The sequence below is a fragment of the Trichoplax adhaerens genome, genomic scaffold (genome assembly GCF_000150275.1).
Source record: "Trichoplax adhaerens TRIADscaffold_1 genomic scaffold, whole genome shotgun sequence".
NCBI lineage: Eukaryota > Metazoa > Placozoa > Uniplacotomia > Trichoplacea > Trichoplacidae > Trichoplax > Trichoplax adhaerens.
The window spans coordinates 8323167-8348844 of NW_002060943.1; the positions used below are offsets into that span (position 1 = coordinate 8323167).

Genomic DNA, 25678 nt, shown 5'->3' on the forward strand with positions numbered 1-25678 from the left:
GATGTAGTAAACCGATTTTCTGATATAGCAAAATGAAATCATAATAAATTTCATATTTCAGATATTCGATATCTTTTAATCGATTAATTTAGTGATGCTTTAAAAGCTATATCATTATCATTATGAAATGACGCTGATTTAGCTTGCATGTCACATTGAATGATGTTAATTAATCTTGATGGTTACCAAATTAATTTGTGTAAGATCGTTACGAGTCTTGAAGTGGAGCCGTTAAGAAAGTCCAATCTTCTAATAATGACGTCGATGTAGCATGGGTTAAAAAGTGAAGTTTTAAACTCTCTTCTAGTGTAAAAACAGATCCAAAGCTAGAAACTTCAATGGAATCATCTAAGAAAGTACTAGTGGATTTTTCCACGAGATAACAAAGGAATTCTTGACGCTTACAAATTAACCAATTAGTGACAGCATTCTGGGTTTTAGGTGGCTTATTATTGCTTTTCAACACTTCCGGTCCCCATAAAATAAATCCTAATAATCGTATCGCTCTTTCGATAGTTAAACGTTCTTCTGGTTTACGGTTTAAAAAAGCGAAAGCAATTCGTTCAATGGATTGAGACAGAGCAGAACGAATAGGTATTAGTGGTAAATCGCTAATGCGATAATCTTGCATAGCTAATTGAACAGTAGGATCTGCAAAGGGATTATCTAAATGTAACATTTCATAAATGATACATCCAGCGGCAAATTGATCACAATATTGATAATCCAGTTCAGTTGAAGTTTCATGAACATTAACAATTTCGGGCGGTAGATGTTCTGTATTGCCACCAATATTAGCTAACGCCGCATTGATGGAAATTTTGAACGGATTTTCAACACCAACTTGATGTAGTGAATAGCTAAAATTGGTTATGGATAACTCCACTGGCGCATAGAGATCATCTTGACTTTTAACCAATAGCAAATTATCCAAGGATAAATCACGATGAACAACTTTTACACTATGCAGATATTGCAAGCCGTAACATAATTGCAATGCTAACATAACAACCGTAAATTCGTATTCTAATGGATGAACATCATGATATCTTACGCAATTATCAACATATTGCTTTACTGTGCAAATAGGCGAACAATCTAATAGAAGACATGATACTGGATTATTTAGATTGATATTAGTGGTTGAATTACGAACTAAGCTATGCATAGCTAGAGGTAATTTCTCTTTAAAATGTGCCACCGTGGTACAGACATTGCGATGATACTGTAATGTTGTACTAACGCGTATATCATGTTTAATCAGGAGTTTTTCTGCAAAATTGGAGACATGATGTTGATTCGGTTCGATCTATAAGAGTTGATTCAAATTCATTAGTATGAGAAAATATATCACAGTTCAATATATTATTAACAGGTTGCTTTACTGGATACTTCAAGATACAAGTCATTATTACAACGAATTTAAGCTGTTTAAGTTAAACAAGTGGATTTTCAGCTAATATTCAATCTCTAGTGGCTTACCTTGACTGAACCCATACATTCACGATTAACACCGAGATTTTCTTGTCCACTAATTTTAACGCTAATATAGCAACCATGCGGTGTAATTAAGCAAGGTATACGATTATTAATGTCAGCAATCAATAATAAATCACTCCATTGAATCTTTTGATAGAAGTTGGTATTACGCTCGCTAGCTTTAACTATGGATGGCATAGCTGCTTTTTTCCATTTTTTATTCAACTCCGTCATGGTCGCTAACTGCAATTGCGCTAGATAGGAGGTAGAATCTAAATTCGATTTTTGGAAAATTGTGAGCGGTAATGTTTCTGAAATACTTTCCCGGGCATTGACATTATAGACCAATTCGGTAGGTACTGTGGGTGATAAAACTGATAGCACAGCATCTGAATCATTTGACTCTATCGCTTCTTCACCTGCGGCAGAGTAAACATTTTTATCCGTAAATGATAGTACTGTATAAGTCAATAAACTACATCTAGAGAAGATTATGGATAATTTGTTGGTATGTATAGTATTACATTGAGTATAACTAGAACAAGTTAGGTACATATAATAATCTTGCTAACCTTGATCGTTAAGCATTGGTGTTAAAAGGCGAACTGGCTTGTTAAGGTTGGCAAAGAATGAAGTTTCTTTCTTGGTGGAAGCTCCTCCATCGATGAAACTCAAGACTACAAAATTTCTGTTAGCACTATTACGCCGACCTTCAGTAGGTTCACGTGATGGCTGTTTTTGCTTTTGTATAAACGGTTTTTTTGCCTCTTCTTTCACTTCTTCTTTGGTTTCGTCGCTATCTCCTGCTTGACTGGGTCGACGTTTAGCGGAAATAGCTAGCTGTGGGCCCATAACTTTAGATCGGCGAGCGGTTCTTCTTTTCAGTCGTGATTTTATCGGCCTCTCGAAGTCGTACTTGTCGTTATCCTCCGTAATTATCTTTTGAATTTCTAACGGTTCTACATAATCATCATCGGGTATGATGCTGCTAGAACTCACTGTACTTTTTTTTTGCGATATATCTGCTACTTTACTCGAGGACAATATATTACTATTGCTTTTAATAGTAGAATTATCTGGGAGTTTGAACTGTTTGGATTGTGTGCCACTTGCCTTCCTATTAGACGACGACGACGATTCTTTAGTCAAGGTAAGAAATTGTATATCATTACTTTTTTCATCTTGTAATGGCATACTGCTAGATTTTCGAAGTGGGTAATAATCTTGAGATTCATCATTCGATAAGTTGCCAGTTGAATGAGAAAGTCCTTTAGCTGCATTTAACGTACTATCTGATCTACTATCAGAATCTTCATCTTCGCCTTCGTCAGTTTTGTTATCACTACTGTTATTGTGCTTAGCCCGACGTTTTTTAGCCCACTTCCACGGCGCTAACATACCAACAGACAATTTCTTATCTTTATTTTCTTCCGCGCTATCTACCTGGATTTGTAAGTTATTATTATTAGCTTGGCTATTATTTTGATCTTGTGATATCTGATCTTCGGAGTCGCTATTAGAAAAGGAATCTAGTCGAACATAGGGACGATTTGCAAATTCTTTGGATTCTGTTGGATCGCTATCCCGAGGTGGCACAGGTGGCAAAGGTCCTTGACGGGAAGGGGCAATTGTTTGGAAATTTTCTGTAGCTGATTCCGATACTGTAGACGATCCAACATGTAAGTGTTGACCTTGGACTGATTTCAAGATTTTCGCTGCATTACCTTCGGCATTCTTAGGAATTTCAGGCAATTCTCGATTTGAAAATGATTTCGGTTTACCATCTTGAAAGGATCTTAAATCCGAAGTTGATCGTGATGTAGTGCTACTATTACTCAGGCGGTAAATACTGTCTCCCTTTGGAATTTCCGGCAATTTTCGATTATGTAATGCAACACCTTTCGCACTGTGATCATTGGAGTCTTCAGTGCGATTTCGATTTCGAGTAGGAATGCCAGTATCTAATAGATTATGAATCGTATTCCTATGTGGAGATGAAGTAGCGACACTTGCACTTCGGCTCTCTTTTGGAATTTGAGGAAGCTTCCGGTGGACCATAGTATGTGATATCTTTTCTGGTCTTGGGCGCGGTGTATGATAAGTACTTTCAATCGTTTTAGATCTTTCCTTGAAAAAATCTTCTTCCTTTGGAAGTAAGCTATCACAACTCCGTATGCTATCCAAGGAACTAGAACTAGTTACACGAGGTCTAGAATTGACGCTATCTACCTTAGCTGCAGATACCGCATCAGCTGTTGCGTTAGCTAGATTGGCTACTGCTGTTAAAACTGCAGCTATAAACGAGAATTGAAATAAATGATTATGTAAATTTAAGAGAAAATATAAGTTTCCCGATTAATAATTATATTTATATGTGTATGCAACTATACATAAAATTATCGTGGCCAACCTTTATCATAAACAGGGTTGTCCTTATTTGTATCTAAAAATGGGGGAAAAAAATCAATATAGGTTAGAACCAGTACCATTAATATCGCTTTAGATTCGTTCCGTTGCCTAATAAATTTTATTTTAATATTAACTTCAAGTTCTAGCATCTGTTTGCATACTTCAAGGTGAGCGAAGCAGCAAATATTTAACAAACTTTACATGCGCAAATGTGAGAAATATTGGTCAGTGTAAAAGTTATACTGGAGGTTGTTGCTATAAACGAACATTTATAATTATAATTAGATCTACATTGAGATCCTACATAAAGTATCATTTGAAATAAATATTAATAAGTGCTGTATAATATCTATTTCACCATAGTTTACAAGCATATACGTATCAGTTTGCTTAAGATCAAAATTATCCGGTCAAGGAACTTTTATTGACGGCAAGTACCAACAGGGTTGTGTTAAAAATGATAAAACAAGAGTACCATAAAATTATGACATTTTCGATGAGATTGCAACACTTGGTAATTTTGGGCCACATGATAGGATGAAAAGTTTAAGATCTTTTTATTCTAACCGGAATGACATACAGTAATTGCTAGCGGATCTTTTATTAGAACATTTTGCGACATTGAAAGATTTAAATTAAAATGAGTGTTTCACGATACTAAGATAAACTTTTTGATGGAGTATAGTCGCTTATACTAATTAAATTGAACCTTTAAAATTTTCTGAGTCCGATTAGGTATACAAATTTGTAGATTGATACCATATTATTTAGTGAAGTTGTTTATTACTTTTGTTCTAGTGTTGTATAACTATACAAGTTAAAGTACGGTAAGCACATAACAATTTTGACGACTGTCATATAGTTTGGTCTAAATAAAAAAACCTTCAAATTGACAAATGTCAATTAGTAAACTTATGATAAACAGTAGCAGAATATTTATCCGTCCTAGCATGCTAGATTAACGTACAAAATGTTAAAATGAAGTGATATAGCCGATTAACTAGATTGGAAAAGCTTAGCTTGCCTGACATCAGTAGTGACACATTCTATAAATAATATGCGCATTACTATATGGCGCTAATTTGATCGTGATACCAATTAACCTACTAAATAACCATCAAACTATTTATGTATTATTATATTATGAATACTCCTACACCATATATTCTATACGAATATTGCTCTAATTTACCTTGTAAACCTGTTTTCAACGATTCGGTAAGATTTGTTGTTTGATCGTTTTTTTCAGACATTCTATTTGTACTTCTAATCAAAGGTAGTTTTAATATTTGCTTTAGTTAGTGAACTTCATAGCAGAAAGGAATATGAAAATAACTGAAAGTTTCGGATACCTAATAGCAGCAACGTCATCATAAATAGAGGAAGACTGACTCATCCTGTTTGATATGCTAGTTATTTCTAATGCAGCGTTTTTAAAATTATCAAAATAGTTCAAGCAAGATGAAAAAATGCGGGTAATTTAATAACACGTCCGCTGCAATAATTTTAGTACTATAGTAATACTACCTAAAGTGTGGTACAGTTTCAGTAAAATATTGTAGATTAAAGGCTGGAATTAAATATGTAAAAATTCTGTCATGAAGATGATCAAATGGTTACTTTAAATAATACTATAGTATCGAGGGGAGAGACAGGGTTATGACGCTTCTCTTTATATGGAGAACGGTGCGAAATGCGTTTGTGTAAGTAAAATAAACAAACTTCGATTTAGACTATTATTGGACTTCGTATATCCAATGAATATTAATAATTCACGGCAAACGATTGCGTCGTATCAACAATATTGTTTCAGATAGATAGATTTCTAAAATTGAATATTTCCTATACATATACGTATAACCGCAATATACATATTTAGTATGATTACATGCAGTTCTAGCGAAGTACTCGTACGCATATAATATATGGCGTTATTGTAGTCATAATCCATTGGGTCGAGAATTACGTTTCTTCAATCGTCTTGTGTGCAAATTCTTTATAAAGTGCGAACATATAATGTAAGCTTCTAAACTCCCTTTTGTTATGATATTACATAATATTTTTTTTAATTTAGACCGATGATATCATCCTAGTAGATAAGCAAAAGTTATAATGTCGTCTATCAGAATTTTATATCAACATTTGAATAGAAACCGGTATTCACTCTAAACTGCCATGGTCATTAAATTCATATAGAGTAGATGTAGTAACACCGTATAGTATACTATAGCTACTTAGCTTAAAGGGGGCATTATTAATAATATGAACCTGCACTTTGACCTCTCACTACAGGGAGAAACTAAGTCCAAGAATTTTGCCTGCACCAGCATCGAACTAACGCATGCTATACTTATGGAATTTGATATTAAACATTAGCAAATTGAAGCACATTCGTGGATCTGCTTCAAGTCATTATTTGAAATTTTAAGCATCTTTTAATCCTTTAGAAGCACTATCGCGTGCCAAATTAAACGATTTCACTAAAAAGACATCGCTCTCAATAACTTTGATAATATTCAAGATTGAATTGATGCGAGTATTTCAGTAGCTTACTTGTTAGACATTAGACATCTATCAATAAAGCCTTAGTATCATACTCTTTATCAGAGTAACCTGCTGAGTGCGAAGTGTCACCAGGTACACCATTTATAAATGTTCCTCGTATCGCACCGCCAGACACAAGCAAGTATATTTCGCTTTCGCAAAATTTCAACTTGACTATTATAGCGATATCATTGCATATCGCTATGTACATATACGAAAGTTTACTATTCATATTCGCAGTAAAAAGAGAAACTTTATTTACGCAAATTACATGCTACGTGTAGTTGAATACGCACAGAGTAGAAAGAGTGGCAGCAAACATATTTTAATGAACAGTGTTACCAACATAACGTGAATAACATGGACGTAGATAAATGAATACTAATATCGACGAGTATGAAGGCATCTAAATAGCCCCAATATAGTTCATTAATTAATTACATACCAGTGTAACGTAAATCAAAATGTAATTGGATCGCAGAGATCCATGCCCAATTAAATCTACTTTAACTAACTACAGTAACGACTAAAATAGTGTAACAATCCCAACCCATGCAAAGGGTACCGAAATCGAACAGCATGGTGCTGTCCAGTATTCTTATTGTCAATCATCATCATCATCAAATTTCTCGATTTCAAGGCACATATATATAAATGACGGGTTACTGGGTGTGCCCATTCGTCCAGGGAGTACCACGTGGAATCCAACATACATGAATATCTTAATGAGCGTATCTGTTAAAAACAAAAAATGTTAAGGAATAGAATACGCATATAACATAATTGGAATCTACGAAAGTCATTTATAAATTAACAAAGATTAAGTTAAATCCAACCAAAGATAAGCTATCAATAACAATTTCAGAGTATGTCTATTTCGCTGCGAGCAACAATACAGGTATCATCGCTTTATGAGACAGTATACAAGTTACAAACACCATCTTCAATTACCTCTATCTTCAGATTGTGACGGAAATACAACAAAAACATGTGAGCAATCCATTTCTTCGGCTTTATCGAGCACTGTTACTAACCTAGCAGAAGTAAATCATGATGTAAATATCATTATGCGAACTTAAAACTGTCGTCATAGTAAACCAAAATCATTGTGTAGTCATTATATACTGTGGATTGTAGTGTCGAATCGGCTGAGTTTTTAGCTTAATTAAATGTGCCACATGATTAATCATTGCAAAGCAATTATAGTAATTTACCCATCTCGAGAAATATGCTGCGTTTTGTTGTTTTCATCCACCACTAGTAGATAGAGATCATCGCCAACCCTAAAACTTGGGAATTTGGCGATCGCCTTGCCCGTTACGCCATCAATGGTATCAAATCGATATAGTTCAGGATGGAAATTTATGTTATCGAGATCATCATTCTATAAGGATAAAAAAATTATGATTATAATATCGTGTGTGTAGTTGTATTAGCAGTTTCACACGGTACTCCTTTGATTACTTACGTTAAACAGGCGCAACGGTAATATATTATCGTCTTCATCTTCATCATCCACTATCAGCTCATTGGCTTGACTACCATTTTCAGGATTATTGCATGAATTCCAGCTTGCGCCATTGACGTAAATTGAGATCACTGCAGGAGTTCCCCCTAAAAAAAAAGGAAGTCAAATTAAGGCCAAAAGCAATATTCTGCCGCGCCTTTGGCGTCAATAAATCGCTTCAATTTGCTGTACTGTACTTTCATCGAAGGCGGATTAAGTATTCACAAATCAGACAATAACAGTACTAAATGATGTCAACAATTCAATCTTGTATATCCAAAATCTTTGGGGTAAAGGTTGAAGGTGGAATAGAAAATAATGGAGGCTAAAATAAAGGCGATCTATGACTATAAACATTTTGTAGCAATGACTAGGAATGGATAGAACCAACTCTTACGTATTGCTACACTAGCACTGCACACTCGTGTTTTGCAACTTGCTTCTTCATTCGGAAATGCGAAGTCAATTCATATGAAGATAAAGCGAAAAGTTTGCTTACGTATTTGCATGCAAACCATCATCTCCAATTTAATTGATCAATATCAAGGTATGCTCCCATCCATGAAGAAATGGATTCGATCAATTAGCTACCAAATAATTAACATGTTTAATAATAATAAAGACTCCGTATGCAACAATTACTAAACGACAATCCAATTTCACATCATTTTGATGGTTGAAAGCTGCGACTTTCCTGCAGAAAATTGTTCTCCAGTACAGTACTGTACTATACTGGAAACTTGTAATGAACAAAGACGTACCGGTACGGTACCAGCCAAAAAATTCTTGACTGACGGCCTACGATATCACAATGAATACAGTACAGTACATTGTACAGTACACCGTACCGAAGCGACAAAGGCATTCCAGTTTATCAACAACACCACTAAGAAGCATAAAATTGGGGTTTTTATCCTTGTTTTTTATTTTACTTTCTTCTTTACCGTACTACAGTAGTTAGGCTATGGTTGGCTACATTGTTGTCAATGCTTACAGTAATGTGGTCGCTTCGTACGACCTCCTTTGATGTTTTCTCGCGAAATGGCGGAAAAAAATTCTCAAACAAGAGAAAAAAAGAGAAATACAGAGAAATTGATCCTTGGACGAAAAGCGTTTCGAGCCAGCGGACGTGATATCTGAGGAAACAATGAAGAGTCGTCAGAATCTTTACTATTTATACAGTTCTATACTGTACAGTACACAGTGCAATAACGATACATGCACTGTAGGCCACTGCACTCAGTGACGAAATGTGCAAAATAAGCTGTCATCTTCTCAGTCCTTTCTTCTGTAATAATCCATAGAAAAGTGGCAAATATGAGCTACCATGCAATGACAATTTATTTGTGCCGTTGTGCACCCTACGTTACAGTACAGTACAGTACAGTATTGCCCATTCTACAGTACAACTGCAGCGCTCCGTACTGTACGGTACGGTACAATACGACGTACGGCGGTACTGGACTACTGTATAAGTCTGTATTATTAATTAATTTATATCTGCGTCATGATGAAAAAAAGGGAAAAAAGCCAAGATGACCCAGCAAACCTGCAGTACTAGGAAGTTGCCTGTGTGCATTGCACAGTACAGTGTACGTTATCAAAGATAAAGCAAAGAAAAAGCGCGAGTGAAGAGGAAAACTTTTACGGGAAAATAGCTATGCAAAACCAGTGTTGTATCACCGCTGATATTGCATGATGCAACACTGGTTTTTCTTATTGTTGAGCGGGTTGGAACCAGTGTTGTCAGCACTTTATTTTTGACCATCGAGTTCAAATTTACTTCCACGGTTTTTGACTCACCCTCAGTAGTGTACTGTACTCAGTACTGTACTAGTACTGCTGAAACACTGTACTGTACAGTACTCCGCAAGTACTTTACAGTACAATGTACTGTAAAGTACCAAGCGATTTTGATGAAATTGATTGAAGGTTATCTCTATCTGTAGATTATGGACTACTGGAACGGACTGGACCGAAGGACAGGACTCGTGGTTGTCCTGGACCAGATTCAGTCGGTGCGTGTTTGTGTAGTACACTAGATGACTAGCTCCAGTATGACGATAAAACCCCCCCCCCCCAATCGAGACACATTTTCCATACAAAGTCATATAAAATACGTACTGTATGTCCAAATTTTCCGCCCTCCCCTTTACTATACACATTGACTGTGTTGATTACGAGTCGAGCTTGACCTGTAGCCCATGACGAGTGAACAGTGACTGACCATTTCAATACGTACTCAAGCTAGTCTACGGCATGTCGGCGCTGAATTTATCTCGACATATTGGTAGGGTAATTCCACGTATAAGCCAACAAATAGCTAGAAATGGCCTACGTATGGTTAGTACGACAGTTCCTCACTACGCAATTTATGATGTAAATGCTGAAGAAGATTTTAATGACAAGGTATTCCAATGTAATAAGCCCGTTGTTGTGGACTTCCATGCCAGGTAACTTTGCTACCTTTTTACTATCATTCATTTGCGAGGTGCATAGACCGCATTTCAAACGAATACAGTAGTTATAGCACTTCAGGCAAATTGTCAAATACAGTATTACATCAACAAGCGGATTCAATTTCAGAGATGTGAATAAATGGATAATTGTGTTGGAATCAGTAAAGCGTTCACTGTAAAATTGTCTATAGTTAGTCGCTTTAGTGACGTGCAAGCGTTTGCCATTAATTAAAGTTTGTTAATGGTATGTCGCTAACTACTGGCGGTTTAAGGATATGCATGTTCAAGAATTATAATAGAACCGGTTGTATAGTCAAAATGGACGCGACTACAATCCTAGATGCTATTTTCAGATTGAATCTTTGGTTGTCCAGTGTATTTAATTATAATTAGTAAACTGACTTAAGTATTTGCATGTTCAATAAATATTGATAAAATCAAAATGTACTCTGCAGCGATCATCGATGCAATTTTCAGGTTAAATCTTCAGTAGTGCAGGATACGCGTACTTATTCGTTCATTATCATATTTATAATCATAAATGAACTAATCTATCAGTATCATACTAAGAATAGTTATACTATATATAATACTCTAACTTCAGATACTTGAAATTGAATCTTTATGATTTTACAAACTCACGATTATGGTTATGCAGACCAATCTATTCTTATGTTGTATAATGTACTTACATGTAAATTAACTTATGTTTAAACATCATCTATTCCAGTTGGTGCGGACCTTGCAAGGTACTTGGTCCTCTACTGAAGAAATTTATTGATGAATCAAAGGAAAAAGTAGACTTGATCAAGGTTGATATTGATGAAGCCCCGGATATTGCCTTAGAACATGAGGTAATGTACAGTATCTTGTTATGTAAGATAAAAAAGCATTATTACGAGTATTCTAACAAGAAATACCATTTTGCACGGAAATATCTGACGAATGAAATAAAATCCAATAATAGAGGAATAATGTACATTTACTAGTTGATTGGAATCTTGTTCGTGCATATAAAACATGATGAATATGATTTATTTCCACTTACTGAATATGGCACAAACTTTGACCATAATACCGCACACAGTACACATCTGCGAGGCAGCAATATCGATTAAAAATTAAGCCTGTATAGCATGTAATAATGATGTGCATTCAAAGTTGTTAAGTAACTGTAAACTTTGAGAAAATTTTCTTCTAGTGGGGTATAGATATCCTATAAAGGAAGTACATTGATTACAATGTCGTTGCATTAAATTTTTAGGTGTCAGCTGTGCCGACCCTCTTGTTTATTCAAAATGGAAAAATTGTAGACAGATCAGTAGGGCTAGTTCCTGAGAATGACCTAAAGACGAAAATTACGGAACTATCTGCCTAATAAAGTGTTTTCATGACCATCACCGGATCGTATCAAATTGCTAAACTCTGGATTGTTCTAAATCATTTAAATGCTGAAAAGTAACATTTTATTTACTTGGTTATAATCGGGTATATAGGCTACTTGTATACGGTAGATATTGTAAGTCAGAAAAAGACTAAGTTTTGAGGAATTTCATATAATGACTTATTACAAGGTCTCACTTGATGTTTGGAGTCTATAAACTTGGTAAATGAAAGAATATTTGAATATGATTTTAACAATTTGATATACTATTTGCACTATCTATCCAAGAAATCTAACATTTAACTTGAGCTTGCTTCCTTATTTACAAAAAATGACAGTCTTACGGAAGTTACGAACTTTCGCTTGGGATACTTTGCATAGAATAACTTTATCACGCAGAATCTGATTTTATAATTCCTCATTAAAATCAACTGTTAGCTGCAGATTAAAAATTGATTACGATCTGTTAAATATAATGAACAGGATAGTCCTATAAGTAATCGTCATTCAACGTTGGACTATGCCGTAAACGACTTTTAAAATAAATTATACTATTCTTGAAAGGTATTGAAATAAGCTCAGTATTAGGCTGACTGATTGTTTCCAGCGGTTAACTCTATAGCGACTGTACTTAGAATCGTAGTATGCATTACACATGCATTATGTACATGCTGCATGATGTCTGTTTAACTACTTGCTCCCAATGGTTCATTTTTCAACGATTGTACTTGGAAATGCAGTACATATTTCATGCCTAATGTGCATATGCTGCATAAAATGTATTTCATTATTAATTTACCAGTATTATGTGTTCGAGTAGTGAGGCATGCCTATCTATAACTATTTAAGCCTACTTCGTAGTAATACACTCGATCTGTGAAATTAAAATTATTACATGCTTTGTGTTACCAGCGTGCAATCCTATCAGTATACAGCAGACATCAAAAAACTACTAGTGAAATACATCAAACTGCCACATATTTTGTCGTTAACATTTGTATTAGACGTAGTAAAATAGCTTAAAGCAAAACGAAATTTATTTTATTAGATTGCAATATTGTATAGAATGCATAAAAAGTTTTTCAGATCTTAGCGCAATTTCTGACAGTTATCAATAAAACGATAATTTATTGCAAGTTTGGTAGGATTGTAAAATGATTTTTAATAATAGTTGATTCATACTAATTGAATGTCAGCAAGTATTTTTATCGATCTTGTCCCGTTGTGCGAGGTTTATTATAACCTCCATTTATCACATTTTCTTGTTATCCATTAATGCACAGGTAAATACTTTTATACCCAGATAATATAATTAGATTATCTACCCTAGAGTATCAGGAGTATTCGGCATATTAAGTTAAAATTACACTCGAGTATGAATTTAAACTCATCGAGCGAAGTCGATGAGTAGATGATGTTGCTGCACGTTTAGTTTCACTGTTGATATATTTAGGGTTTATACTATACAATACTCATATAGGATACGTGTCGTAGTAGCCTTATAAAAACTACAAGGTTTGTATTAACAGTAAGATTACGTTAATATTGTATGTTGACAAAACGCTAATTAAATTTATAATAGCTATTAATCATCACCAAGGCAACCGATCTAACTTTCATTGTTTACTGGATAGAAAGCAGTTATTAGGAATAACATACTAATATTAGTCAGATTATTAGCTGAAGTATGGTAACCTACCACGATTATGTATTATATGCTGTTAGCGATAGAGTTGTAGAGTAAGCTCTTTTTTTGCACGTTACTCAACCATTATTGTTAGCCCGGTCGTGTAAATTGAAGACCATACAAGTAACTAGTAAAAGGTTAAAGTGGTTGCAAATATGGCTTTATCTCTAGCAAATGCAGCAAATGGTGATTTCTTAATCGATTCAGATGACGACGATTCATATGAATCATTATCTCGTTCATTAAATTCTAATGTTTTCGGTGGATTCGAAAAAACAAGATGGGCGAGTAGTTCTAAAGACGACTTTTGTAAGCATGACGTAGACAAAGTTATTAAAGAAAGAACTGGAAAAGAACGAGATTACTTGTTTAAATGGGCAGAATCAGACGCAATTCGGCAAAGGCAGAGAAAATTGTGGGATGATTATGAAGCTAATCAAACTAAATCCGTTTCAAAGTACGAAATTCCTCCTACTATATCTATTAAAAAACCGAATCAAAAAGAAACGCAAAAATCAACTAAAAAATAGAACTTGGCGAGATAGCGTATTAGAACGATATTAGATTTTCAGAGGGAAAGCAATTTCTTCTAAACTAATAGTAGAAAGGGTAAATTGACTCAGCATGCCATCAGATAACGATTTTAGTCATGTTGGCGCCATACTGTGATCGATAATTTGAGCTTTTGTATATCAAAAAATTGCGTATTATGCTGCCGCTATTAATCGCTAGTAACGTAGATTCCAATGGTGGTATAAAAAACACTTCTTCTCAAAGCATGATAATATTAATAAGTTTCATTACATTATATTAATAATTAGTTAGTAGCGACTACTTGCAATTGAAACGTGTCACCATTGCTGAAATCCCGATTGTAACGCGATTAGAAATTAATAATCTCTTTAACATCATGGTTGTCTTTACAATGGCTAATCGTTTCATAACGGATCATCAATGAGTACTGTATTATTGCTAAGATGAATTTTATAGTCCAATTAAATTGCTTATTGTCATATTAATGGATGTTGTGAAACCCTCTCGTTAATAGTATAGTTTAAAAATGTTAGGAGCTTAGCATACAATATAGCACGAAATGTGACTATTTGTAAGGCTTATAAATAATATATCCTATTATACATAAGAACCTGTAATAGTAATTTGTAATTTCGTGTTGTACCATGCAAGTGTACAGGCGTAAGATACAAGCTGTGTGTCTGGTTAGATCGACACTTTTATTGTATAAATTCCAGACCTAAAGTAACTTCATGCCTGATTCTAGAAGTAAGTTATCATAGGCTGTGTATTCACCCAAGACGAATAACGATAGCTAACTATAACTTAGTATAAAAACTTTTTATTTATAACAGCGATTTAACACAATATAATAATTTTGGCATATATCCTGTAGATAAGTGTATTCTAGTGCGATATATTACAGTTATGTGCGCTATTGTGTTCCTTAGTAATATGCATAAAAGTTTAAAATTAATTTTGGATTTGGATTTGAGCAAAGGCAATAAAATAAAACATTGTAAATACTATGGCCATTGTATTGAACTTATTATATCGCGTTGGCGCAATATAAACCAATTGAATTAATAAAAGCAGCTTTTAAAAATACGATAATCAATATATCATGATTCTGTTAAGATCTTCTGCATCACATAGTCTCAAATTAACATAATGTACAATATTCAGAGGAAATGTAGCAAGGGTATCGTCAATAATTAGTATTTACTAGAGTCTGTAATTCCTGCAGGAATGGCAATAATTCATTGCTAAAGTAGGATTACCTTTTAGTTTAATACTTTATACACATTTATCTGCCTAGCAGCATAAAGTAGGCAAGACAGCAATCATTAATCTCTTATGAAATATACTGTAAATAAACTTAATTTTTTTGTATAATTCATCAACATGTTATTTTATCGAGAAGTAATGAATTTTAATTATAACTGATACATTGTAAGTTAAAATGATCATATAATGAGCTTAAAATGATGTTGTATTGGTTATTGATAGCGTAATATATCATATATATTTGACAAATCGTTACACATAGAAAAATCCCACAATCCTGCGGCTCAATTAAACAACAGAAACATGATCTACTACAATATACTGTGATGGATCGGCGTTACGATAATCTTTTTCTGGCACAGCTTCTTTGACATTTTGATGTTTTTTTGCTTTCATTTTAAAATTCAGCTTATGGCGTTTCCTAATTCGAGCACTATAAGCTACGCCCATGATTGGTACCGCGTAGTTACTTACATCAAAACCGGCAAAGCTGCTAGATCTGCGTAGTCGCCTGCCACTTCCCATGCTACTAACAGAGTCAGAAGAGCTGTTTCTATCCATATAGTTCGATTGAACAGGTGAAAAGTAATGAATAAAATACATATTGCAACATCCTAAGAAAAAGACTCCTCCAGCGATGAAGAAAGGAATCTCAAAAGAGGAAGTAAGTGCGTAAATTTCTCCTATAAAAAAGAGGAAGTAATTATTAATTACTTTAAACTAGCATGTATCAGCATTGGAATCATTATTATGATCTATCCATCAGCGGATTAATCTATACTTACCTATAATTATAGGTCCAAAGATGTTATTAATCGACATTACAATATATAATTGACCTAAGCCTTGAGCATATTTTGCGGGGCCGGTCACATCTAGGGTGATCACTGCTAGTAATGCAGTATAGCAACCATCGAACCAACCAAAAACGATAACAAATGCTAGGACACCACCATAGTTTGTCGTTAACGGCAAACACGTAATGCATACAGCCATGAAAAGAATACATATTTGTGTAAAGTAGACGCGATTCATTTTCGGATGATCACAAATTTTACCAACAAGAAGTTTACTAGCAGTAGCTACTATGCCAAGGTATGCAACAAGCATATTACTTCTGTCTTTATCAATACCAATTCCTCGAGCGTATCTAACCTATTGATTAACAAAAAAAGAGTAGTTATTATTGTAACTATCTATTTCAAGGTGATTATCACTATTTTGTTTATTGCATCATTCAGGTCTCAATAAATACTGCTGTAACATATATCCGAATAAAGTTCTACTTACCAAATAAATATACGGGGTGAAGTAGCAAGTCTCAACAACAGCAGCAGATAACACCCAGGCGATATATGATTTTTTTCGCCAGTTAGAGAAATCCAAGCAAGAAGTGATTTTTTTACTTAAGCTGCAACTTGGGCGGCATTTAAAACGACGTTTCCTCTGATCAGGCGAGGGTGCAGAAGTGTCTGTTGCCCTTTGCCCTATTTCGATCTCATCAGCCTTACCGTAATCAAGGTTGAGTACAATACCGTCGTTATCATCTCTGCTAGAACTTGAATTGCTTCTTGTTCTTGCTTCTATTGCTTCCATTTGAGATAATCTATCATTACGTGATTGTAATTCTTCAGCTACGACTTCGTCTTCAAATCGGATAGAGAATTGTTTCTTTTTTAGATTGTTGCCAGATTTTTTTTCCGTTTGTTTATGGATGCTTTTTAAATTTTTACTTTTGGGGGGAGATTTATTGCCTATCTCATTATTTTCATCCTTCTTGACTTGCTGCAAGGCCAAAGCATTATGATGACGTGACTTTCGCACTGTTTTCTTTTGTACACAGCACAGACAGCTAGTTTTCTTCGATTTAGAAGGGTCAGCAGGACGAACAAATATTCCGCATATCGCAAGTAAGGAGCAAACACCAGCCAGAACTTGATAAGTAACTCGCCAATCGGACGTAGTTAATAGCCAGTTAATCAATGGTGTCAATGCTAAACCTCCGATTCCACTACCAGCCGTAGCTAAACCATTGACGAAAGATATGCGTTTATGAAAGTAGCGACCAAGGGCTACGAAAGAAGCAGTGTAACAAAGACTAGAGCCGCAGCCCCAAAGAACGCCATATGTGATATATAATTGATATAACTCATTGCAAAAAGAGGTTGTTAAAACTCCAGCTACGGCGATGACAGAGCCGATTATGACAGTTAATCTTAATCCAACTTGATCACATAATATTCCGGATAATGGACCAAACATAAAGGTCATACCAAAAGAAAGAGAGCCAACGGCAGCTAAAAATGTATAAGATAATCATACGTTATTGAATCATTTAAATAGTGGAATACAGTACATCCAATTTCTATTTCGACGAAGTTTGCGCAAACGAGATCGTGCGCAGCATCTTACGCTGTTGACTGTAATACGGCTGGCTATACGAGGATTACATATTTACATTCCGATAAAATGTGTAGCATTTACGCGTAAAGTATACTGTATGGCATTTATTAGGTTATAGTCAATTAAACTCGCTTCTCCTGATGTGATAGTGCTGTATCTATCGTTAGTATAGAAATATCATTTAAAATATTCGCTGTACTTTTATGAATGCATTGGCTTCGGGTTCTGTTTATGATAACTAAACTACAATATATTCATATATTATAATTAATTAATTAAATAAATCATTTTAGAGGCAGAGATGACAAAATATCAATCACATATTTACTCTAGGGTACATGTAAATTCTTGTCACGTGTTTATATTAACGTACTGTACTGTACTGACTGTGCATTTGTCTTCTACACGGCATAATGTCCGCACTCGCGGATACTCGCGGATAAATCCGTATTTTGCCAAAATATTCACAATACGGATTTATCCGCGATGGTACTGTATACTGTACTATACACTTGTACAGTATCTAGTATAAGTACAGTAACTATCTTGTGCTGTGCCTTCTTTCATACCGTAACGGTACGATTCGGTACATACTGTACTGTAGTGTATGCTGTACAGTGTACAGTAAGGACTTCTACCAAACGGTGGGAAACGGTTCGTTTTATGTATTTCTCCTTGGTATTGTATGAAAAATTTTTTTTCATACTGTTCTATATTCTCAACAAAGATAGATTGATTGATCGCATGGGCTGCATCAGACTTACCTACTGCTGCGGTATCTTTATCTGTAACTCCAAAGACATGATTTTCAATAAAATAATCCAAAAATAGTCCAAAAGAATTGTGAATTCCTAATATAATGCCGTTAATGATAAAAGCTACACCGGCTATAACCCAACCCCAGCCACCGTCAGGTGGAGCGCGACGAGCAGTTGAGTCAGCCATGGTACGTCCACAACGGCAGGCTTAATTCCAATCAGCGATCCAAATAATTAATTGTACGTATCTACTGTACGCTCGTCGTATATCAGTCCAATATAAAATTCCGAAATTGGATCACTCGTGACAAGCTGTTATTAAAATACTGTGAAGGAGAGAAGAAACGAAAAAAAATTAGAATATATCGAGAGAGTAATGCAATGCTATTCTTTCTACTGTATAAAAAGCATTCATGACGAGAAAATAACGAAAGCCTGCACATTATTCCAGTAGACTTATGTCGGTATAGAACTGATTGATAGCACGTTGTGATCATAGAGCTCATGAATCTGTAAGAGAACAGAAGGCTCTTGAATTGCACGTTGTAAGATATTGCTTAATAATTGATCAATGAACAGATCGCAGTGAGAAATAATAAATTGCTGTCACAAATTCGTTCCAATTTTTAAAATTTTATTTCGCTATACTGTTACTGGGCTTAAAGAATTGTTCGGAAGCATTTGATTAATCCTGTAACACTTCAATATATGTCATTATACTAACTATCTTTAAACATAGCATAGAACTGCATGTAGTGTACAAATGAATCAATCATGTCATCTGTATTAATCTACTTGTTGTCATCACTCGTGGTTTGCCTATAAGTACCTACGCCACCGTATTCTGGAAACGATTAACTACGCTTACTTGTAAGCCTTTTAAGTTCTTTTAGTAATTTTAGTAATAAGGCAATTAGTGTATATAGCGATAAAGTAATAAATTCTTTTAAAATCCTGATCGATATCGTAAACTGTGAATAAATAGATCATCGAGCTCTTCTATTTCCGAGAGTACAGTATAAATGCAACCTTTCTATATAGGTACCGGTATAGTTGCAATCTATGATTCATACCTAGTTACTAACATCTCTTTGCTTTTTATTTAAACAATTCTATTATGTACTCGACTCGGTGAAAGCATGGTGAAAATACCGCAACGATAACCTATCGTTTAGCTACTTGTAAAAAATTGAAATTTACCCTCTACTCACTAGATCGCTCAAGTAATCCCTACAACGGTGTTGAAAACTTCTTTTCTCAATTATTCAACGGAACTGGTGCCAAGCGGAAAAACGCGGCCGGTCAACGTCTGAGTAACGTCGAAAAAAATTTTGGGGGAGATCTTTTCAGACAAGAAAAATTTTTTAATAACGATGTTGTAATAAGCTAAAGGGTTATTGTAATCTACATGCTATTGTTTGTGTATTCACTTGAGGCATTGTTCAATGCTAGTTCTATTTGGCCTGCACCAATCATGTCTGTATCGTGTCTGTGACGACATAATAGACTGATGACGTAATAATTACATGTTTGTTCTAGTTCGTGGGCACCTGGTAGATTGACAAGGGTTCAAATATCATGACCTTTGTAGGCTTACAGTATAGCGTCAAAATGTCGATGAAAGAAACGATTCTAAATCTGGATCTGGTAAGACATGTCCAGATCTTGTCCGATTGTATGTCGGCTAATTGACATTATAAGTATTGTAAACAGTCATCCTTAATAAAATGGATTAAAATAATCTAGATCTAGTCAGATCATAGCCTCGTTAGCGTAAATGTCTACTAGTACTAGAGACGGTCAAAGCAAAGCGTCTTACAAAGCTAATAATGATTAATACAATGTACCAATGCCTCGCTGGATACGAAGTTGAATATGCATCCAGATTTAAAAAAGACAGCGTTAAATCTAGTCAGATTGTATGCATAGTTGATTTACATTAGAAATCCTACAAGTACAGTATTACAGTCATTTTTGAACCCAATATAATCTAGATCTTGCCAGATCATATGCTCCTTAATAATTGTCTACTAGAGCCGGTGTGCCATATTAGAGACGGTTAAAGTAAAATGCCCTTTATTGTAAATCTAACGGCTAATACTGTATGAGTATAAAACTTCGGTTGAATGAGAAGCTTAATATGGATTTAGTATATATCTGTGTAACAGCCTAAATGTTATAGGATCGTATGGTATATTCGCCAATGACATTGGAAAGGCCTTCTAAGTAAAAGGGTTCCCTTACTGTAATCAGAAGTTTAATATTGATTCAAGACACCTAAAGACAGCCCAGTTCCATAGACTACTAAATAGCCCCCGCTCTCTTTCTTAGCGATGCCATCGTACCGCAGACCTTCCAAGTAATAGGCTCCCTTAATTCCTATACTGTGCTCATGTTACTTTAATAAGGAGTTTAATATGAATTCAATATAAAATAAAAAGACAGCCCAAATACAGTATGTACACTACAGTATTTATTAGGGTGCTTTTATAAGAAGTTTAATAAAATAGATTCAAAGATGGAGCCCAGACCTTGTTAGATTGTGTATTAGTTAGCGTACAATGAAAACCTCTAAGCAAACGGTTACCTTAGAATGGTATGGATTCTATGTGTTACTTGAATGAAGAGTTTAACATGGATTCGATATACTGTAACTAAGTTCAAATCTATATATATTTATATCAATTTAATAAATCTAAAAGACAGCCCAGATTTTGTCAGGTCATATGCTCGCTAATGTACACAGTAGATCGCTTTAAAAAAAGTTGAATGTTAGCCTACAGTATCAGGATTCAATTTTTTTTTATGTAGCTGGGTTTTGCTAAGCTTTAAGGAAGACTATTTAGTGTCAATTTTTATCGGTGAAATGGTGTACGTTCTAAGGATTCAATATTCACTAAAAGCTCTACCTTCCAAGATTGTGCATAGCCAAATCAAAAATTCATTCATATACTGCCTTAATTGTAATTACCCATATAGTATACGAAACAACAATTTTCGAAATACTGCATTATTCATCTAATAAGATCGCAATTAAGGAGTAAAGATAAGTAAAACGGCTACATGTTTAAGTATTATTCTTTTGCTGGTATTAGAAAGAACAATAATAAATGTAATTAAGTTAACAATTCGCTTCAATTTCATTCCTACTCATCAACTAAAAAAAGGTGATTGCGTGTAATATCGTAAGTACTAAACTATAATTTTATCAGACGTGCCAAATACAGTATTAATATATACGAATATACTGTATATAGTATAAAGTACGATAATATTCTTGTCTGAAAAATGACATTTACTATTGTATATCATCACATAAACATAGCACAGTATGTGAGACCATTCTTAGTTCCATAAAACTAAAATGGAGAGAAATGGTTGAAACTCAACCTTATTTAGTCATATATCACTAAAAGTGTTTCTATAGGGTTAATCAGTTCCATATGTATACATATTGCATTTTAAAAAGAAGCAATAAAAAAATGAACAAAGAGATACCGTAAATAATGCTTTTGGCCAGACTTCATATACGATGCGTTGATTAAGCCATTACAAACAAGCTCGTTAATTAGACTAGCTACGCTACCGCAGTATACGAAAAAGCAAGTTGATGATATATTGTACCAAAGTTGATTTCAAACAGGAAAATACGATCATTATTTTATACTCCCTTTTAATCTCAATAATGGCATAAAGATGTGTATTAGTTTGTTTATTTGCAATGGATGTTTTTCCTTTCAAACATTAAGCAAATATTGAATTGCATAATGAGAGAAAAGGCAGTGGTCTAGATAACGACTGTCATAACAAGAACTATAGTACCTTTTGGTTTGAATCATCTATTTATCCATTTATACTGCAGTTCGTAGTCAGTAGAGTATATCATCTCAGATATAAGCTACTATTTTAAAATTTTATTATTGACCAAATGGATTACTTATCACGATACGGAAAGATCGAGCAAGACTTTTCTACCGATACGATAAAAATGTGGATATTAATTGAACCTATGCAATGAACTAAGCTTAACCTTTATAACGCTTGATATATAAAATAATCTTTATCGATCACAGATGATGATAAACATAAATTTATACAGTGCACAACAGCAGTGAATATGAGAGCGCAATATACTGAAGATGATAGTTTATAACATGAATCGTGAACTAGTGGGAGAATTCTCCATCTAGCTTTGGTATAGTTTTCGTGTCAGTGGCAATTTAAGAAAAATATCTTTTATACTGTACATTAGTCAATCTCGAAATACAGACGAATGCCTGAGTGTAGAATACGACAGCTTTTACACTACGGGAATAACATTAGTTGCATTATTTCCATTACAATTAATCACATAAAATAGAAAAATAACGAAATTAGCAGATATCACCAGGAGATAATAAAAAGCCGTAGTTAGAAAAGATAACATGGTAAAGCATACTGTTTTAGAGAAAACTTTGTCTAAATTGTAAAAGTCCATCGATGCAATCTACCATTTCAGTATATCAAACGGAATAAACACTACAATGTCAAGACAGAATTTAGTAATTTGATTTTTTTAAGCCCAATCCTATCATTACTCTACATATATTTGTTTAAAATTAGTTGTTGATCAATCGTAACGATTGCGAGTATTGAACTCTGAATTGTAATAATGATCATTAATTTTATGGATTGATATCAGAATATCTTTTTTGGGACTAATCAGTAATTGTAACTGCCCCTCATAGAATACAAAGTTGTTAAGGGATATTGTAAATAAAATAACCACAAAGTCGAAGATTTTGGGCCGTAAACAGCAAAAGTCAAAAATAAAGATTGTAATTAAGATTATGAAGTCCCTTTCTCACTTACTTCTTGAAGCGATAGTGCAAAAATTTTAATAGAAGTACAGTGTGATGATCAACCACAAAACACCAAGGTTCCAACAAAGTCAGAGCAGGAGGGTAAAATCAAATGGTAGTCATTACCTTCCAATCTAATCTTATTTAATGTATAAGCAATCTTTCACAAAAGATTAACTACGTAAATGAATACCAGTTGGTGTGGATCGTATCTAACTAAGGTCTTAACAAGAGGCCAAAGGCAAATTGTAGTTCTTATTACTCCAAGTTTAACCTTCATCTAGGATCCTTTACAATCTATCGTCTGCAGTAGTTGTATGTATCTATTGCCATCATGAACATTATCAAAGCTCTTTCATTCTTTCAAATGAAGAACAATTAGTATTCAATTGTTTCGTTTACCCAATATTCCTTTTCAATTAGTTCAAAAAGTGACAATAATCATAATTAAAAACAAAGCTCTACTATCAACAAGCAATCTAGATAGGCTCGAAATAAGATAGACAATAAGTTCGATAGAAGCAGACAATACTATCTAATTATTTATCTTTTTATATCTAACTATAGTTGCTGATCAATATCTGTTCACAACATAGGATACGATATTTAAAGTTTTTTGCATTAAATTTAGCTGTTAGCGTTAAAATTATCATCTTTTCCTAATAGAATCATCAATATTTTTCCTGAGTCGTCCAGAGCATTATAATTAAAATTCACATATACTTTCATTATTAAGTAAATTGTTATTCAATAATTAATGGTAAGTAAGGTCGATTCGTTTAAATATTGCCAACTCTTTAAACATATGCCCGCTACGAAGAACTACGTCAAAGATTTAAATCTGATATGAATAAATAGGCTCCGGCTAATTGTTAACGTTTCTATGAGGGACAAATAGAAATTTGTGTCATCTTTTAAATTTAAAGACATCAATTCTTCAATAAAAAGATATAGATGAAAATAAATTCATAGTTTACAATATTGAATGATAGTGGCAAAGGTAGGAGTAGGTCACCATTTTCCAATATTGCTAAATGTAAATTAAATTAATTTATTTTTATAACCTCCTGCGTAAGATCATATATCAAAAACTAACTTGACTACATGAGTAATATTGGTTGGGAAATAATGACCATAAAAATTGTATCTATTTCTTGATGATGAAAGCTACAGTGTCTAGATGAAGTACTTGATAACACATTCGGAGGTATATTGAAGATGTTTTATGCCCATTTAACAGTATTTTGTTATACTTGGTTGTTTAGACGAATGGTTTGAATTCATTAGATAGCATCAACTTGAGTAAAAGGTCACGTTTTTATTTCGTGAAACTGCATAGTTCATTTCATGACCAATGTTTGCACAATATTGAAGATCGACTAGAGAGATAGGAGTATATTCCCGGCAATATTGTATTACTAAAGGCTCAGTATTTAACTACAAACTGTTTTGCTTGAAAGACGATTTTCAAGAATATATACGAAAGTAGACATCTTGCATACAACTAAAGTGAAACAGCATTATATTTAATTGTCGAATCGTGCTCATTTTAAAGAAATTCTAGGTATTCTAATGGATTTCAATGGCACTTGACGAAACTTATTCGATAGACGCAACTACTACATTTGGTACTTTTACTGAATTAATTCATATTATGCAAGAAAGATAATGACATTTGCAAAGCCTAATACCAGAACATATGTTTCAATAATTACTAATGCCGTATCTCATTCTATTAGCCATATTTACAGTTCTAAGATTTTGCTAATTTATTTACAGAATCTTTACTTGAATTACATGGTACTAGACAGGAAGTCTATACTTTTTATTTTATATTTGTCTAATCTGAGATCGTCAATCTTTCCGGCGCTTCTTGTGTGAACGTACAGCAATTGTCGTTTGCTTACTACAATTACAAGATACAAACATAGCTGAAACTTTTATGTCTGATGTTCTTGCATGGATGGGTTAGCGAATACGAGAGCGCTCAAAACGAGTATAGATACTACAATGCTTTTATTAATAAAATACTTTGGAGCTCGTCTATAATACGATATACGGAGTATAAACTGTTAACTCATAATTTGATGTACTTGTGTTTAAAAAAATGTTTAATAAAATTATGTTTAAAATCTTCCTGCAAGGTACGTTACGGATAAGTAGAGGTGGTTGAAAAGATCTTTTCCACTTTTACCTGCTTTGTGACAACAATTAATATTTGCTCACTGTAATCTCTTTATCTTGGTAGCCCTCAAATTCATATACACATTCATATACTGTACATGAATGATATAATAACTATTAAAGTAGTTTTAATATACAGAACCACCAATAATTTGCCTTGTATCTTAAATACGTATTGTAAATAAATCGGAATCTACGTCGATTTGAATGTTTATTACTGCTA

The 25678-nt window shown here is 34.0% G+C and overlaps 5 protein-coding genes across 5 annotated transcripts; 2 read left to right on the forward strand and 3 right to left on the reverse strand.

Moving 5' to 3' along the window:
• Nucleotides 1–208: 208 nt before the first annotated feature.
• TRIADDRAFT_52245 (uncharacterized protein) lies at nt 209–5141 on the reverse strand (the record flags this gene model as incomplete). The annotated part of the gene is made up of 5 exons (XM_002108805.1): nt 209–1309; nt 1483–1898; nt 2052–3773; nt 3890–3922; nt 5081–5141. 5 exons carry the CDS (start codon nt 5139–5141, stop codon nt 209–211), a joined length of 3333 nt encoding a protein of 1110 aa, XP_002108841.1.
• Nucleotides 5142–7015: 1874 nt separating this feature from the next.
• TRIADDRAFT_63527 (expressed hypothetical protein) lies at nt 7016–8457 on the reverse strand (the record flags this gene model as incomplete). Its single annotated transcript, XM_002108806.1, has 5 exons — nt 7016–7167; nt 7384–7466; nt 7647–7816; nt 7901–8046; nt 8439–8457. 5 exons carry the CDS (start codon nt 8455–8457, stop codon nt 7037–7039), a joined length of 549 nt encoding a protein of 182 aa, XP_002108842.1. The 3' UTR covers nt 7016–7036.
• Nucleotides 8458–10279: 1822 nt separating this feature from the next.
• TRIADDRAFT_19282 (uncharacterized protein) lies at nt 10280–11776 on the forward strand (the record flags this gene model as incomplete). Its single annotated transcript, XM_002108074.1, has 3 exons — nt 10280–10392; nt 11129–11252; nt 11663–11776. The coding sequence occupies 3 exons, from the start codon at nt 10280–10282 to the stop codon at nt 11774–11776; spliced, it is 351 nt and encodes a 116-aa protein (XP_002108110.1).
• A 1848-nt stretch (nt 11777–13624) lies between these two features.
• TRIADDRAFT_52248 (uncharacterized protein) lies at nt 13625–13999 on the forward strand (the record flags this gene model as incomplete). Its single annotated transcript, XM_002108075.1, has 1 exon — nt 13625–13999. The coding sequence occupies one exon, from the start codon at nt 13625–13627 to the stop codon at nt 13997–13999; it is 375 nt and encodes a 124-aa protein (XP_002108111.1).
• Nucleotides 14000–16031: 2032 nt separating this feature from the next.
• TRIADDRAFT_19777 (uncharacterized protein) lies at nt 16032–18617 on the reverse strand (the record flags this gene model as incomplete). The annotated part of the gene is made up of 4 exons (XM_002108807.1): nt 16032–16386; nt 16534–16680; nt 17116–17566; nt 18437–18617. 4 exons carry the CDS (start codon nt 18615–18617, stop codon nt 16032–16034), a joined length of 1134 nt encoding a protein of 377 aa, XP_002108843.1.
• Between the last annotated feature and the right edge of the window lie 7061 nt (nt 18618–25678).